General features: G+C 44.2%; 1 protein-coding gene across 1 annotated transcript in view; it reads right to left on the bottom strand.

The window, feature by feature from the left end:
• Positions 1–11,083: 11,083 nt before the first annotated feature.
• Positions 11,084–17,482, bottom strand: part of LOC141173167 (dickkopf-related protein 3-like) — a 60,617-nt gene continuing 54,218 nt past the window's right edge. Inside the window, exon 6 of the mRNA XM_073657800.1 lies at positions 11,084–11,584. Coding sequence (XP_073513901.1) covers positions 11,212–11,584 — 373 coding nt within the window. The 3' untranslated portion in view covers positions 11,084–11,211. The remainder of the gene's footprint in view (positions 11,585–17,482) is intronic.

Genomic DNA, 17,482 nt, shown 5'->3' on the forward strand with positions numbered 1-17,482 from the left:
GAGTGGTAAAATTTGTGATTGCCTTGTCTAGAGAATTGACTAACACCCGCTCTCCAGTATCTGCTTCTCTCCCAGAATCTACAGGTGATGCAGTACATGATTTCATCCCAGGCGATCTAGTGTATGTGAAGAAGTTTGTCCGGAAAGACTGCCTCCAGCCGCGGTTCGAGGGACTGTACACTGTGCTTCTCACCACCCCGACGGCTCTGAAGCTTGAGGGCAAGAGCACCTGGATTCACGCCTCCCACTGCAAGAGAGACAGAACGAGTCTATAAAAGATGACTACCTTCTTCTATATCCTTTCCATATGCTTACTGTCTGTCCCAGGGTGGACAGCTACCACACAGGGGTAGATACCTCCTTCTTCTCAGGTTGGTTGGGAGGGCTCAAGGGATTCCTCCAACAAGTTTGTCTAGTAATGGGAGGTCTACTAGTATTGGGCCTGGTGGTCCTGTGCTGCATAGTCCCCTTATACAGGAAAGCTATAACCAATGCTGTCCCAACCTCCGGGACCTTTCTGAATCAAGAGAAGATATGGAGAAATACACTCCTTTGAACAAGCCTGACCAGCCCCCCCATGACAAAGTCCAATTGAGAGATTTAGTTTAGGGACAGTTGGGAGAACTCCATGTGTCACCCAGGATAGGGCTCGATTGTCTGGGGGCATCCCATAAGGGGGCAGCTTCTAAGATGATTGGGTGAAGAAATCCACCTCCCCTCTCCCCACACATGGACAGTCTCAAAGGCCCCGAAGCAAGGGAAAGCTTAGTGTTTAGGGGGGAATGTCGGGGTAAAAGAGAATATATATTTTTGTAACTTTTATACTTTTGTAACTTTTATACGCTTTTTTGCTAATGTACTAACCACCATTTTGTGTCTTATAACAATAAGCTTTCCTTGCTACGTATTACTCAAATCGAAACTTAAACTAAGACAGTTCCAGTGTTGCCAAGACTTATTTCAGAGAAACGAAACAAGATTATAAGCTGACGGCTGCAATATCTGCCCAGAGACTGAGATAAGGAGATGTGGACCAATCAGGAGTGGCCAGACACTGGACTTTCATGGCTTACCCCGCCCCGGACAACCCCTTTCCCCTCCCCATTATGTAGTGTATTTAGGTTTGTGTATGTAGGAATAAACACAGAACATTGCTGAGAACGTTGTCTGTAGTAGTCTTTTGAGCGTGCTCTGAGTTTGAACCAGCTTGTTGTCTGACTCATTCTTTGAATGGTTGACCCATGCTCATAGCCTTAATTTGGAGTGACTGGAGGATGAGTGGAATGTCATCACGACCCCCACAATACTTGGACGAGAGCCAGACTTTATCTCCAGGACGGAATTGTGGAGGATCCAGGCGTTTTTTGTCAGCGTGTCTTTTCATCCGCTCGGACGACTGAAGGAGTGCGGATCGGGTACTCTCCCAAATGGAGGAGAATTCGCTAACGAGAGATTCCGCAGCCGGATTTTCCACCAAGGTGGAGACGGGAAATGGGATCCGAGGATGCTGACCGAAGACTACAAAAAACGGGGATTTGGAGGAAGATTCGCTCTCGTGATTATTGTAAGAGAACTCGGCCCATGGTAGGAGATCCACCCAGTCTGAATGGTGGGCATTAACGAAGTGCCGGAGGTAACTGGTCAGGATCTGATTGATCCGCTCCACTTGACCATTGGACTGTGGGTGGTAAGCGGAGGAGAAGTCCAGGGTGACGTCCAGCAGCTTACATGTGGCTCTCCAGAAGCGTGAGGTGAACTGAACCCCACGATCCGACACGATGTGGAGGGGCAGGCCATGGAGACGGAAGATGTGGCGGATAAAGTCTTTAGCCAGCTCGGGTGCAGACGGGAGGCCTGGCAGGGGAATGAAGTGAGCCATCTTGGAAAAGCGGTCAGCGACCACCCAAATGACCGTACAACCGGCAGAGACAGGGAGATCCGTAATAAAGTCCATAGCTATATGCTGCCACGGGGCAGCAGGTACTGGAAGAGGAAGGAGGCGACCGGCTGGCAGATGTCTCGGAACCTTGTTGCGGGCGCAGGACACACAGGCTGAAACAAAGTCTATTACGTCCTTGTGCAGGGTAGGCCACCAGTAATGCCGGGTAATAAGCTGGAGGGTCTTTTTCTGACCGGCGTGGCCAGCTAGCTTAGACGAGTGACCCCAGTGTAGGATTTTCTTCCGATCAGGTACTGTTATGAACGTCTTACCGGGAGGGAGACGATTTAGATTCACGGGGGCCACCTGCATTACTCTGGTGGGATCAATGATGTGCTTAGGCTCCTCCTCTAGATCAGACACCAGGAAGGATCGGGACAAGGCGTCAGCTTTGATGTTTTTGTCTGCCGGGCGAAAATGAAGAACGAAATCAAAGCGGGCAAAAAACAAGGACCACCGGGCTTGGCGCGGGTTAAGTCTCTGGGCGCTCTGGAGGTAAGCCAAGTTCTTGTGGTCCGTGTAAATAATTACCGGGTGAAGAGCCCCTCCTCGAGCAGGTAACGCCACTCCTCCAGTGCCAGCTTAATGGCCAATAACTCTCGGTCTCCTATAGAATAATTGCGCTCAGAAGGGGAGAAGAGTTTGGAGAAGAAGCCGCAAGTTACCATTCTTCCGGAAGACGACTTTTGGGTAAGTACCGCTCCGGCTCCAGAGGAGGAGGCGTCCACTTCCAAGAAGAATTGTTTGTTGCTGTCTGGACGATGCAGCACCGGGGCAGAAGAGAAAGCCTGTTTTAAGGAAAGAAAGGCTTCCTCTGCTTCGGGCGGCCATTCTCTGGGATTAGTGCCCTTACGGGTGAGCGCAGAGATTGGGGCAGTCCGGGAAGAGAAGTGCGGAATGAAGAGGCGGTAGTAGTTGGCGAAGCCCAGGAACCACTGAATAGCCTTCAACCCCTCTGGTCGGGGCCACTTCTGGATGGCAGACAGTTTCTCAGGATCCATTCATAGGCCGGTCTGAGAGATTATGTAGCCCAAGAACGGAAGCGAGGTCTGCTCAAAGAGGCACTTCTCATATTTAGCATAGAGGTGGTTCTGCCTGAGCCTGAGCAGGACCTGACGAACATCCCTCCGGTGAGTGAGAAGATCCAGAGAGAAGACCAAGATGTCGTCCAGGTACACCACTACGCAGGAGTAGAGAAGGTCCCACAAGATGTCATTGACCAACTCTTGAAAGATGGCGGGAGCGTTACAGAGACCAAAGGGCATTACCAGGTATTCATAGTGGCCGTCCCGGGTGTTGAATGCCGTCTTCCATTCATCCCCCTGACGGATACGGACCAGGTTATACGCCCCATGGAGGTCCAGCTTGGTGAAGATTCTAGCCCCCCCTCAGATGGTCAAATAATTCCGGAATGAGCGGAAGGGGGTATTTATTCTTCACCGTGATCTGGTAAGGCCTCTATAGTCTATACAGGGACGGAGTGAGCCGTCCTTCTTTTTGGCGAAGAAGAAGCCTGCTCCCGCCGGGGAGGTCGATTTCCGGATAAATCCCCGGGCCAGATTCTCCTCAATATATTCAGACATGGACCGGGTCTCAGCAGCGGACAAAGGGTAAATACGCCCACGGGGAGGAGTAGCGCCGGGCATCAGGTCGATTGGGCAGTCGTATGGTCTATGAGGGGGTAATGTCTCTGCCTCCTTTTTATTAAAGACGTCCGCATAAGACCAATAGGGAACCGGAAGACCAGGTAGATTGGCTGGGGTAGGAGAAGGACGGACAGGATGGACGGGAACTAAACAAGTCTTATGGCAGTCCTGTCCCCAGCGAAGGACTTCTCCAGTCTGCCAATCAAGCACGGGTGCATGTTTCTGAAGCCAAGTTAGGCCAAGCAAGAGGGCGTGAGAGAGTCCAGGCAGAACATGAAAGAAAATGCTCTCTGAGTGCAGCATTCCCACCTGCAGGGTTATGGATTCGGTGATGAGTTGGATGGGATGTGGTAAGAGGCCCCCATCTACGGCAGCGACAGATAAGGGTACAGCTAGAGATTTGGTGGGAATGCGGTATTTCTCTACCAGGGACTGAGAAATGAGATTTCCGGCAGCTCCAGAGTCAAGTTGGGCTAGTTCAAAATAACGGTTCTCCCCGCAGATGATAGAGACCGACAGCAACAGAGATGGAGAGGGTTTACTCTTATCTAGGACGACCTCTCTGAGCGATCCTAGACACAGGCGTTTCCCGACCTCTCCGGGCAGGAACGGATCCGGTGCTCCTTACTGCCACAGTAGAAGCAGCTCCCCTCGGCTCGGCGTAACTCTTGACGGGTCTTGACCATCTTGGTCTGGTCGACCTGCATAGGCTCGGGTGAGTGCGCCTGGGGAGTAACGGGAGAAGTGACGGGTTTCTGGAAGGTAGGGGCTAGACGTGGAAACCTCCTCTCACGGGTGACCTCTTTGGCGCGCTCCTGGAACCGGATGTCTATCCGGGTGGCAAGAGTTATTAAGTCGTCGAGAGTGGTAGCAATGTCCCGACCGGCGAGTTCATCTTTAACACTGCCGAACAGACCCTCCCAAAAGACAGACACCAGGGCGTCGTTATACCAGGCCAGCTCCGAAGCAAGGGTACGGAACCGTATGGCATATTGGCCCACGGTGAGATTTCCTTGACGGAGGCGTAGCAGAGATGATGCGGATGAGGTCTTCCGTCCTGGTTCGTAGAAGACTTTCCGGAAAGCCGTGAGAAAGGCTGTCAGGTTGGACACCAGGGGGTCTCCTCTCTCCCATAGAGGATTTAGCCAAGCCAGTGCCTCTCCCGTGAGATGGGACATGATGAAGGCTACTTTGGCTCGGTCGGTGGAAAACTGGTGTGCCAACAGTTCGAAGTGCAGAGTGCACTGGTTAATGAAGCCCCGTGCCTGGCTGGGATCTCCGCCAAAACGAGGAGGAGCGGAGAGGCGGGGACCGGGAAGATATGCCATGGTGTTGATGGGCTGCAGCGGTGCCGGGGTAGTAAGTGTGCGTGTGGAGGCAGCTCCCGAAGAGGTAGACAATGTGTCCAGGCGGGAGTTAACACTACGCAGGTGACTCAGGATGGACTCCTGTTGGGACCTCTGACGGGAAAGTTCATGACACAAGTCCGAGAGCGAGGGAGCTTGGGTGCCACCGGGTTCCATGGCCCGAGCAAACTGTAACGGGTCTGGGAGGTGGAACCTCTGAGCAACGATACAAAGGGGCAGTCCTTGTAAGGAAGCGGGTGGCTCCCAGGGTAGGCGGGCAGGTAGTCACGGCAAGTGACGGGGACAGTCTCTGGGTAGAAGGGCAGGAGGTCACGGCAAGTGACGGGGACAGTCTCTGGGTAGAAGGGCAGGAGGTCACGGCAAGTGACGGGGACAGTCTCTGGGTAGAAGGGCAGGAGGTCACGGCAAGTGACGGGGACAGTCTCTTGACAGGCGGGTGGTCACGGCAAGTGACGGCTAAACCTCCAGATAGGCTAGCAGGCGGGTAGCAGGTGGACGCTCCCAGGTGAGCGGGCAAGAGTCTCTGAACAGGCAGGTGGTCACAGCAAGTGATGGCTAAGCCTCCAGGTAGACTAGCAGGCAGGTAGCAGGTGGACGCTCCCAGGTGAGCGGGCAAGAGTCTCTGGACAGGCAGGTGGTCACAGCAGGTGACGGCAGAGCCTCCAGGTAGGCTAGCAGGCAGGTAGCAGGCGGACGCTCCCAGGTGAGCGGGTAAGAGTCTTAGGACAGGCAGGTGGTCACAGCATGTGACGGCAGAGCCTCCAGGTAGGCTAGCAGGCAGGTAGCAGGTGGACGCTCCCAGGTGAGCGGGTAAGAGTCTCTGGACAGGCAGGTGGTCACAGCACGTGACGGCGGAGGCTCCAGGTAGGCTAGCAGGCAGGTAGCAGATGAGCGCTCCCAGGTGAGCGGGCAATCAGATCCATAGACAGACTGGCAGGGCTGGTAGGCAGACTGTCAGACCGCAGGAATGCAAGTAGAAAGACAAGTAACAGGCAGGTATCAAGCAGGAATCTGGCAGGTAACTGGCAGGTAACTGGTAACGGGACCTGAGGGCTGAAGCAGAGTGATAGGCTATGTAACAACATTGCTCGGGCACCTCCATTTTGGAGGAGGTGCCTTATATATGGTGAGGTCCTCTGGCCATTGGCCGGGGACTCCTTAGGACGGCGCGCGCGGCCCCTTTAAGAGAGGGGGAGCGCGCGCGCGCGCACCCTAAGCACAGTGGCCGGGAAGCAGCACGCACTGCCAGCAGAGCGGGAGGAGGACGCCGGGCACGGAGCGGAGAGGTGAGGGGAACAGCGTCCCTGCCTAGCAGGAGGCAGGGACGCCGACGCTACAACTTGCAAAGCTTTCCCAATTTTTCGGACTGACTGACCTTCATTTCTTAAAGTAATGATGGCCACTCGTTTTTCTTTACTTAGCTGCTTTTTCTTGCCATAATACAAATTCTAACAGTCTATTCAGTAGGACTATCAGCTGTGTATCCACCTGACTTCTGCATAACACAACTGATGGTCCCAACCCCATTTATAAGGCAAGAAATCTCACTTATTAAACCTGACAGGGCACACCTGTGAACTGAAAACCATTTCCGGTGACTACCTCTTGAAGCTCATCAAGAGAATGCCAAGAGTGTGAAAAGCAGTCATCAAAGCAAAAGGTGGCTACTTTGAAGAACCTAGAATATAAGACATATTTTCAGTTGTTTCACACTTTTTTGTTAAGTATATAATTCCACATGTGTTAATTCATAGTTTTGATGCCTTCAGTGTGAATGTACAATTTTCATTGTCAAGAAAATACAGAAAAATCTTAAAATGAGAAGGTGTGTCCAAACTTTTGGTCTGTACTGTATATATCTGTTAATGCTTTATGGGGGCAGACATCATGTCTGAGCTTCAGTTATCAGAATTCAGAAACATGCTATACAGCAGCCACATGGGCCATAGGCAGCGTCAGACTGGGGTGGGCCCACCAGTAACCAACTCCAGGGCCCCACTTTTCACCTACATACAAATGTGACATTATCCTCAATCACAAATTTATATAACAATGAACTGGGTAGATTGTAAGTGAATAAGATGCTGCCTTTGTCTGTACATACACTGTGTGCATAATTATTAGGCAAGTTGTATTTTAGAGGATTATTTTTATTATTGATCAACAACTATGTTCTTAATCAACCGAAAAGACTCATAAATATCCAAGCTTAATATTTTTGGAAGTTGGAGTGGGTTTTTTTAGATTTGGCTATCTTAGGAGGATATCTGTTTGTGCAGGTAACTATTACTGTGCAGAATTATTAGGCAACTTAATAAAAACCAAATATAATCCCATCTCACTTGTTTATTTTCACCAGGTAAACCAATATCAGTGCCCAAAATTTAGAAATAAACATTTCTGACATGCAAAAACTAAAACCCAAAAAATTAGTGATCAGTATAGCCACCTTTCTTTATGATGACACTCAAAAGCCTTCCATCCATAGATTCTGTCAGTTGCTTGATCTGTTTTCGATCAACATTGCGTGCAGCAGTCACCACAGCCTCCCAGACACTGTTCCGAGAGGTGTACTGTTTTCCCTCCCTGTAGATCTCACATTTTATGATGGATCACAGGTTCTATATGGGGTTCAGATCAGGTGAACAAGGGGGCCATGTCATTATTTTTTCTTCTTTTAGACCTTTATTGGCCAGCCACGCTGTGGAGTAGTTGGATGCATGTGATGGAGCATTGTCCTACATGAAAATCATGTTTTTCTTGAACGATACCGACTTCTTCCTGTACCACTGCTTGAAGAAGTTGTCTTCCAGAAACTGGCAGTAGGTCTGGGAGTTGAGCTTCACTCCATCCTCAACCCGAAAAAGTCCCACAAGTTCATCTTTGATGATACCAGCCCATACTAGTACCCCACCTCCACCTTGCTTGTGGTCATTTTTCAGCCTTCCTTACCTTGGCCATGTCCATAAGTATCGCACACCTTGTGCTTTTTGATCACTCCAGTAACGTTGCAGCTCTGAAATATGGCAAAACTGGTGGCGAATGGCATCTTGGCAGCTTCATGCTTGATTTTCCTCAATTCATGGGCAGTTATTTTGCGCCTTTTTTGGCCAACACGCCTCTTGCGACCCTGTTGGTTATTTGCCATGAAACGCTTGATTGTTCGGTGATCACGCTTCAAAAGTTTAGAAATTTCAAGACTGCTGCATCCCTCTGCAAGACATCTCACAATTTTGGACTTTTCAGAGCCCGTCAAATCTCTCTTCTGACCCATTTTGCCAAAGGAAAGGAAGTTGCCTAATAATTAAGCACACCTTATATAGAGTGTTTATGTGATTAGTCAACACCCCTCCTCATTACAGAGATGCACATCACCAGATTTACTTAATTGGTAGTTGGCTCTCAAGCCTATGCAGCATGGAGTAGGACAACATTTATAAAAAGTATCAAAGTGATCAAAATACGCATTTGCCTAATAATTCTGCACGCGGTGTAGTGATTCAAGAATATTGTGCCAGGTACTGCTTATATAAGATGATGGTGGCCCACCGGAAGATTCTCTAGTTCTCCTGTTGGCCAGTCGAATCCTGGCCATAGGAACCTGTAGTCTGAAGATGGCTCATTGCTACCTATGTTTTCTAGGAATGCTTTGAGATCTGTGCAGAGGTCATTTTACAGGAAGGGAGAGGAAAATCTGAGCTATAGCCATCACCTATTGTGAATGGTGGATCCTGTGTTACCTATATACAGTATATTATAGTTCAGCAAAACACTTGTGCTGGCCTGGCTCATGGTCCAGTCCTAAGTGGCAGCCGGACCAGGACAATCTTCATTTCCATGGCCCGAGTCTCTGACCCGACATTCTGGGTGCCTCTGGTATAGACTTTGTGATGCACATCATGATGACTCGCAAGGCCTGGTGAATGCCAGTGGCACCCAGGTTCCCGGGCCCATGATGTGTGCCACAGAAGTAAAAACTCTGTAATTCTGTTTGCTCATTTCTAATCTATAATGCTGCTTATGATTACAATAAGATTATTCATGAGAAATGTTCTCTGAAAAAAAAACAGGAAATGTCAGCCTAAAGTTAAGCTAGGTGTCCAGAATGAAAACTGCAAGATTTCAAGATTTAAAAAAAAATCGAAATAATAAGAAGGAAAATGTAAATAATTCAACAAAAATTCTTAAATAATAGGTTTAAACAGTTCTAGACTGGGTCATTTACCCACGTTCCTGACCAGGGACATTATTTATTTTTTTTCGTTCATGCAGTTTTAAAAGCTAAAACATTTTTTCTCATTCATATATTCAAATAATTTTTTCATGCTACGCCGGGCACAAGTTTTATGTTATTTTCATAGCCTCTTTTTTTAATCTTTTTTTGCTGGTATCAGGCATTGGTGGAAAAATAAAGTAAATACATGTATGTTTTTCACATTTTTTTTATATAATATATTTGATATTTATCCTTGCAAGCAAGGGGTTAATCACCCAGATGTAATTGTCACGTCATCTCCAACCTTTATGGGGGTCGGGAATAACTTCCTGTTTGATCACATCTGATGAAGGGATGAAACGTATAGTCCAATAAATCCTTTTGTACCTGGAATTGGCCTCCCCTCCTTCACAACAGCGCCTGCATGATATCCCAACCTTCTCCTCTTGGTCTCATTTTTTTTATGACCACAAACGACAACTAAAATTCATTTTAAAATATGTTCCTCTTTGTGTAACAATCATTTTTATATATTGGACAAATTTATTTACTTATTCATTTTATTCGATGGGGGCACGGCTAGTAATAACAATTTGGATTGGCTGAGGCTTTTATTAATTTACGTATTTTTTACCTGCTTTTTATCAATTTATTTTATTTATTTACTTTTTACTTATTTCACATTTTGTGCCTCCATAAAGGTCATTAAAGACCTTTGGGAGAAATTTCAAAATTTAAATACTTTTTTAAAATTGTATTTCCCCTGTAATTGGGACTGGTATATTAGCATCAGTTACAGTGGAAATGTAGCCTACCGGCTGCATAGCAGAGCTGACTAGGTCTCCTGGGACTCAGCAACTTCTGCTCTTACCCTAAACCCAGAGATCACATGACCACTGGGTCATGAAGAGGAAGCACTGTCAGTGCTTCTTATAGGCTCTGTATACATTGCTTGTTTAGCGCTCCGTATAGATGGTAACAAACCATTCCTGTCTTCTCTATGGGAAGCTCAGGTGTGTTTGACAGCCAGCTTCCAGCTCCTGCAGCTGCATAATTATGTGCAACAGCTCTACTGTGCAGTGACATTTTAGAATGTCACTGCAGAGTAAAACGTGGACTGTTTATGGGTCATGAGCAGTCTGGAAGTAATTAACATAGACAATTAGGTGAAGCAGAAGATTGTCATACAGCTCTATCAATGGAATTGAAGGGGTTGTCCTACAGAAAAAAAATAGCCATGGATTCATTGAAAACAACAAAGAGATGCATGGCCATCTTCTGGTGTCCCGGTAAACACAACGCATGCTGCTCGGTAGGTATCGAGCCAGAAGCATTGTCTACAATATTCAGAAGTCAAAGCACCGCTTTGGCTTGTAATAGCGGTCAAGTTAGTACAGGATGGCATTATCAGTTGTCTCTCTTTATGGTCACCTGACCTTTGGAGCCAATAAAAGGCTGCAGTGGTGCTGGGACCTCAAAATGGAGCAGACACCACAGCCAGTGGAAACTTTCCGAAAAGCTAGCGCTTGATCTATGGGCGTTCTAGAAGGTATGTATGCCCAGGTTTATTATTATTTTTGATTAATCCTTAGCTAAAAAAAAAATATTTTTCTGTCGAACAAACCGTTTAAAAAAAAAAAAGTTTTAAATATGCAATAGCAGTAAAAAAAATCTATATACAGTATATATATAGATTTGATATTACTTATAATCGCAATGACCCGTAGAATAAAGTTAGTAATATGTGTGCATATATTTATACTGCTTGGTAAACACTTTAGAAAAATAATCTTCAAAATCCAATGTCATAATTCTTTTTTTTCCCAGCCAATGAGCCTGTAGAAACATAGAGCTCTCCAGTAACATTCTGGTTAAAAAAAATTACATTGATACATTACTCAATTCTTTCCATGTGATGGAATCATTTTATTCTGCCCACATTGACATACAACAAAGTATTGCAAATGTATCAGTTTTATAAAATTAAAACAAAATTGTAAGAACATAGCAGCATAATAACACCATAAACTAAAAAAAAAATAACTAATAGAAACCAGGACCGAAAAATTGCCCCATTTCACTAGCAAGTTGTTTGAGCTCTTGGAAATCTGCTTCACTTGGATCGCCTGGTTCACCTACATGATCATCGAAATTCAGATTTTCTTCCTTCAACTCGTCTCCCGAATCAGTATTGAATATTTGAAAGTTATTTCTTACATCCCTCTCGTTCACTTCACCTGTCTTTGGAAAGTCTGCAAAAGCTAACTGGTCATCTTGGGAGGTCCAAGGGACAAGATCTGCATCATAGTAGTTCAACTCCTCATCTCTTCGGACCATTGGTTGAAATAAAGAGTCTTCTCTGTAGTTTGTGAAGTCTATAATTTCATCTGGCTTCTCGCAAGATGATATTGGGTTTCTAGAAACGGAAACATGAGGAACACCGATGTGACATGGCGCAAAACATGATAGGAATAAAATCAGCAGCATGAAAATTGTTCTGATGATGATAATAGCAATATTATAGTTCAGTATGACTAAAAATAAAATTTAAAGAAGTACTCCTCCTCCTCTTCCCATCAATTTTTTTATCCTGTTAACATCTTGCAGTCTTCATATTATACAGCACTGTATACTTACAATTGCTCATTTTGTCTTTCTACCCAGTAATTCTTCTCTCTTCTCTGCGCTATGTAGAAACAGGAAGTCTCGTTTCCCTGCAGAAATCATTCCCCTATTCCCCTCCTGACCCAGCTGCTCCTTCCTCCCCTTGCCATTGACTTTTGCAGTGACATATGACTCATGCAGGGAAAATTGACCTCTTGTTTTTACATAGAGCTTAGAAGGATTCACCTAGTCAGTTTTTAATCATGTGATATCATAGACCTAATGGAAAAGAGAAGAATTAGCTGGGTAGAAAGGCAAAATTAGCAATTGTAAGTACACAGTGCTACATAACATGAAGATTGCAATATATTAAGAGGATAAAAATTTTGATTACAAGAGTGTTTCTTTAAAGAAAGACTAAACTTTTTATAGACTATCATATTACAGCACCATTTCCTCCATCTAGCGGTAAGAACTGTGTTATTTTATATCTGTACTTAGGATTTGGAGCTCTGTATAATAAAAAAAATGGATTTCTGACTATTAAAATATATTCTGAAATTAATCAGAACAGAAGTTTAGACTTACACATGAAAGAGTTGAAACGTTGACATTCACTTTAAGGCTATGTTCACATGTTGCATTTTTGCAGTGTTTTTTATGCAAATTAAAAGCTGCTCTTTAAAGACCCAGCAAAAAAATAAATAAATTCAGAAATCTCATGCACATGCTTATTTTATATTTTTCTGACTGAAATAGAAAACTTCAGCGTTTTTTAAATCTGTAGCATGTCAGTTCTTGCTGTTTTTTTTCACCCATAGAAAGAAATGAGAAAGTCCAAAAAACACAACCATGCATTTTTGGTCAATAAGGCAACATTACCACGATGAGCTTTTTAGTGAGTTTTTGATGTTGCAGATTTTCTGCACCATTTCTGCATCCATTAAATAAAATAGGTTACTTGCATCTTTTTTAAATACGCAGAGTGAAAAAACTCACCAAAAACTTATTGTGGCAATGTAGCCTACAACTAACTTTATAAAATATTTGCCGTAGGCAATTGACACATTTATTCCGCAGCAAAAATGCAGCAAAATATGCTTTTTGTAAGCAGCTTCTTTACTGTCAAGAGAAAAGGTTTTGCATGCAAAAAAAAAAAATGCTGTAAAAACTCAACGTGTGAACATAGCCTAAGGGTATGTGCATATGGCATCTTTTTCAGACAGATTCTGCCTGGAATCCAGCTAAAAAGCGCTCAATAAAAATGAAAAATAATGAACTTATGCACTGCGGTCTTTTGTAACTTCTTTTAACCCCTTCAGTCTTTGAAAATTGTGAAGTGGCTACAAGAACTGACCTAACCATTCTTTAAGCTTTTAAAAGCCGCCACTACCTTGAATACAGCATTAGTTAAAAATAAGTTATAAAAAAAGTTGGAAAAAAATGTCTAAAAAGAAGCCAAATAAAAAGGTTGGCGTTTTCATGAAGCAAAAACGATGTGGGTACGCTGGCATTTATAAGATGCTGTGTGCATATTCCCGTATGCAAAACCCCATTCTGGACAACCCTACTTAATATGTATATATAATGTGTTCAATTTGGAGATTATATACAACCCCTGGCAAAAATTATGGAATCATCGGGCTCGGAGGATGTTCATTCAGTTGTTTAATATTGTTGAAAAAAAGCAGATCACAGACATGGCACAAAACTAAAGTAATTTCAAATGGCAACTTTAGGGCTTTAAGAAACACTAAAAGAAATCAAGATTAAAAATGTGGTACTCAGTAAGGGTAATTTTTTTCAGACCAAGCAGAGGGAAAAAATTATGGAATCACTCAATTCTGAGGAAATAATTATGGAATCACCCTGCAAATTTTCATTTCCAAAACTAACACCTGCATCAAATTAGATCTGCTCGTTAGTCTGCATCTATAAAGGAGTGATCACACCTTGGAGAGCTGTTGCACCAAGTGGACTGACATGAATCATGGCTCCAACACAAGAGATGTCAATTGAAATAAAGGAGAGGATTATCAAACTCTTAAAAGAAGGTAAATCATCACGCAATGTTGCAAAAGATGTTGGTTGTTCACAGTCAGCTGTGTCTAAAATCTGGACCAAATACAAACAACATGGGAAGGTTGTTAAAGACAAACATACTGGTAGACCAAGGAAAACATCAAAGCATCAAGACCGGAAACTTAAAGCAATATGTCTCCAAAACAGGAAATGCACAACAAAGCAAATGAGGAACGAATGGGAGGAAACTGGAGTCAATGTCTGTGACCAAACTGTAAGAAACCGCCTACAGGAAATGGGATTTACATACAGAAAAGCTAAACATAAGCCATCATTAACACCTAAACAGAAAAAAAAAGGTTACAATGGGCTAAGGAAAAGCAATCGTGGACTGTGGATGATTGGATGAAAGTCATATTCAGTGATGAATCGCGAATCTGCATTGGGCAAGGTGATGATGCTGGAACTTTTGTTTGGTGCCGTTCCAATGAGATTTATAAAGATGACTGCATGAAGAGAACATGCAAATTTCCACAGTCATTGATGATATGGGGCTGCATGTCAGCTAAAGGCACTAGGGAGATGGCTGTCATTACATCTTCAATAAATGCCCAAGTTTAGATTGATATTTTGGACAGTTTTCTTATCCCATCAATTGAAAGGATGTTTGGGGATGATGACATCATTTTTCAAGATGATAATGCATCCTGCCATAGAGCAAAAACTGTGAAAACATTCCTTGAAAGAAGACACATAAGGTCAATGCCATGGCCTGCAAATAGTCCGTATCTCAATTCAATTGAAACCCTTTGGTGGAAGTTGAAGAAAATGGTCCAGGACAAGGCTCCAACCTGCAAAGCTGATCTGGCAACAGCAATCAGAGAAAGTTGGAGCCAGATTGATGAAGAGTACTGTTTGTCACTCATTAAGTCCATGCCTCAGAGACTGCAAGCTGTTATTAAAGCCAGAGGTGGTGCAACAAAATACTAGTGATGTATTGGAGTGTTCTTTTGTATGTTTGTTTTTCATGATTCCATAATTTTTTCCTCAGAATTGAGTGATTCCATAATTTTTTCCCTCTGCGTGGTCTGAAAAAAATTACCCTTACTGAGTACCACATTTTTTATCTTGATTTCTTTTAGTGTTTCTTAAAGCCCTAAAGTTGCTATTTGAAATGACTTTAGTTTTGCGCCATGTCTGTGATCTGCTTTTTTTCAACAACATTAAACAACTGAATGAACATCTTCCGAGCCCGTTGATTCCATAATTTTTGCCAGGGGTTGTATATATATGGAACCAGCGAAAGTGTTGGGTAGTGTTTTTTCAGATAAAGTATTTTTGTTTGTGTGTGTTTTTATTTTCGATTACTGGGTTAGTAATGGGGTGACTGATAGACACCTCTCCATTACTAACCCCAGGACTTGATGCCAGCTGTGATTGTTGACAAATCACAGCTATCATCAACCCCAACTACCATTTCCCCAATTACCACTGCACCAGGGCAATTGGGAAGAGCCGGTCAAAGCGCATGTGATGCGCCAATTCTGGGGCTGCTTTGGGCTTGTATTTTTAGGCTGGGAAGGCCCAATAACCATGGACCTTCCCAGCCTGATAATATAAGCCTGCAGCTGTCTTCTTTACCTTGGCTGGTTATCAAAAATAGGGAGGACCCCACGTAGTTTTTTTTAAATTTACTTATTCATTAGGTTAAACAAGGCTCAACACCCTTTAGTGCCACATGAAAGGCACTAAAGGGTGCTAGTTTATTATATGTAGGGGGCTTGTGAAATTATATGGCTACAGGATATCTATCTATTCTCAGGGTTCTGGTTGTGAATCTGCTCTACTTGGCTGATGAAATGTCATGGTTCCTGTGAGATGTGTGTGTAACAATCAGACTGCATACACGATTTTTTTCCTGAGCCCGATTCCAGCTGAGAAAAAACTCACAGATGAGCACTGCCTCATTGAATAACATTGGTGTGAGTGCAATGCGTTTTATCACATTGCACTCGTCGATTTTATATGCAGATGTGAGTGAGCCCCAACACCATCTCTAAGGCCTCATTCAGATGTCTGATTTTTGCGTATGAGTGCTATTCATGTTTTTCACTGATAGCACTCGTACCCATGATATTCTGTGGGATCATTCACATGTCCAACTTTTTCCTCGGACCGAACGGTCAGCTAAAAATATCGGAGAAATGTCCAATTTCGGTCCGAAGATCGGATCAAAATCGGCAATGCAAGTCCATGGGTCTGTGAATAAATCAAACCACACGCAGATGACATTCAAGTGCTTTCCCATGTTCATGGAGAATGGAGAAGGTGGAAAAATTGTTTTTTTTTTACATTTCTCTTCTCCACATATGAGAAAATTGGATGACACTCGTACCACACTCTGATCAGAATAATCAGGCCGATTTTCTCATACGCAAAAAGATGGACATCTGAATGAGACCTACATGTTCAGTATTTTACATCAGTATTTGTAAGTCAAAACCAGGAGTGGGTGATAAGTACAGAAGTGGTGACTTGTTTCTATTATACATTCCCTCTGATTGTTCCACTCCTGGTTTTGACTTACAAATAATGAGGTAAAATACTGACCAAATACTGAACGCATGAACGTGGCCTTAGGATTCGCTCACACTGCCGTATAACACGGCCAAGTGGTATTTGATGTTTTATCGGATAGCACTCAGTCCATTGTTATACTATGGGGCACTGCAGATCTGCGATTTTTTTTCTCATGCCAATTCGGATCACGCACACCCATACAAAACTTTGGGTGCGTGTAAATCATTGGACTGCGTTTTGATGTCATCTGAGTGCAGTCCGATGTAATTACACCGAGGCGATGGAGAAAATGGAAAAATTACGTTATCCATCTTCTCCACACCTGTGGTGCGATTCTCTCACTGCGAAATTCTGCAGTGCTCTATAATCAGGGAATACAAATTACATACACTGTAGATAACCCCTGCCCAAAACCAAATATAAACAGTGGAGTGCAGGAGATTACATTTTAAAGATGCCCATAAACATTAGACCAACAGCTGCCGAACTCCCTGATATGGTCAGCATTGGTCGACAGTCTGCTGTACAAGGAGCCCTCTCGACTCTTCCTGACTGATGATATCGGTGGAGAGAAGGATCTTTAGATTTCCGATGGCCGGTCCTTTTGCTCTCCGGCAGATACTTGTGAGGAGGTGGAACAACTGTCATGTTTCCCCCTAGAATGAGCTTAATGTAAATGTGTTAATTTCCAGGTGTGCTGCAGTATTAACCAATGGCCACAAGATGTCTCTGTCCTCCTTTTCACTCTTGTATAGAATGCAAGTTAAGTTTGCCCAGCACCAGACGGCAGGGGCAGACAGTTATGTCAGGATTAACCGTAAGGTTGGCCCATAGTGGGGAGGGGTATTGGGAATCTCTAGGTAGTGAGAAATTGAGAAAGATAGTGAAGTAACAAAAGAGAGGAGAGTGTGCAGAGATCTGGATATGAAGAGAACTAGTGTGGAGCTGGAAGGTACAAGGCAGCAAGAACCATTACAAAACTTTAGAGATGACTGAGTTCCAGTTCAGCAGGCAAGTGGGTGAAATCTATTTGTGGCGGAATTAAAATAAGAAGTGAGTCCAGTGTTCGCCAGACATGGGAGGCCCTCTAGAGAAAGGCCTTGCCCAG

Source organism: Phyllobates terribilis, unplaced genomic scaffold (genome assembly GCF_046119375.1).
Source record: "Phyllobates terribilis strain yellow unplaced genomic scaffold, ASM4611937v1 Scaffold_12__6_contigs__length_324123572, whole genome shotgun sequence".
Lineage (NCBI taxonomy): Eukaryota > Metazoa > Chordata > Amphibia > Anura > Dendrobatidae > Phyllobates > Phyllobates terribilis.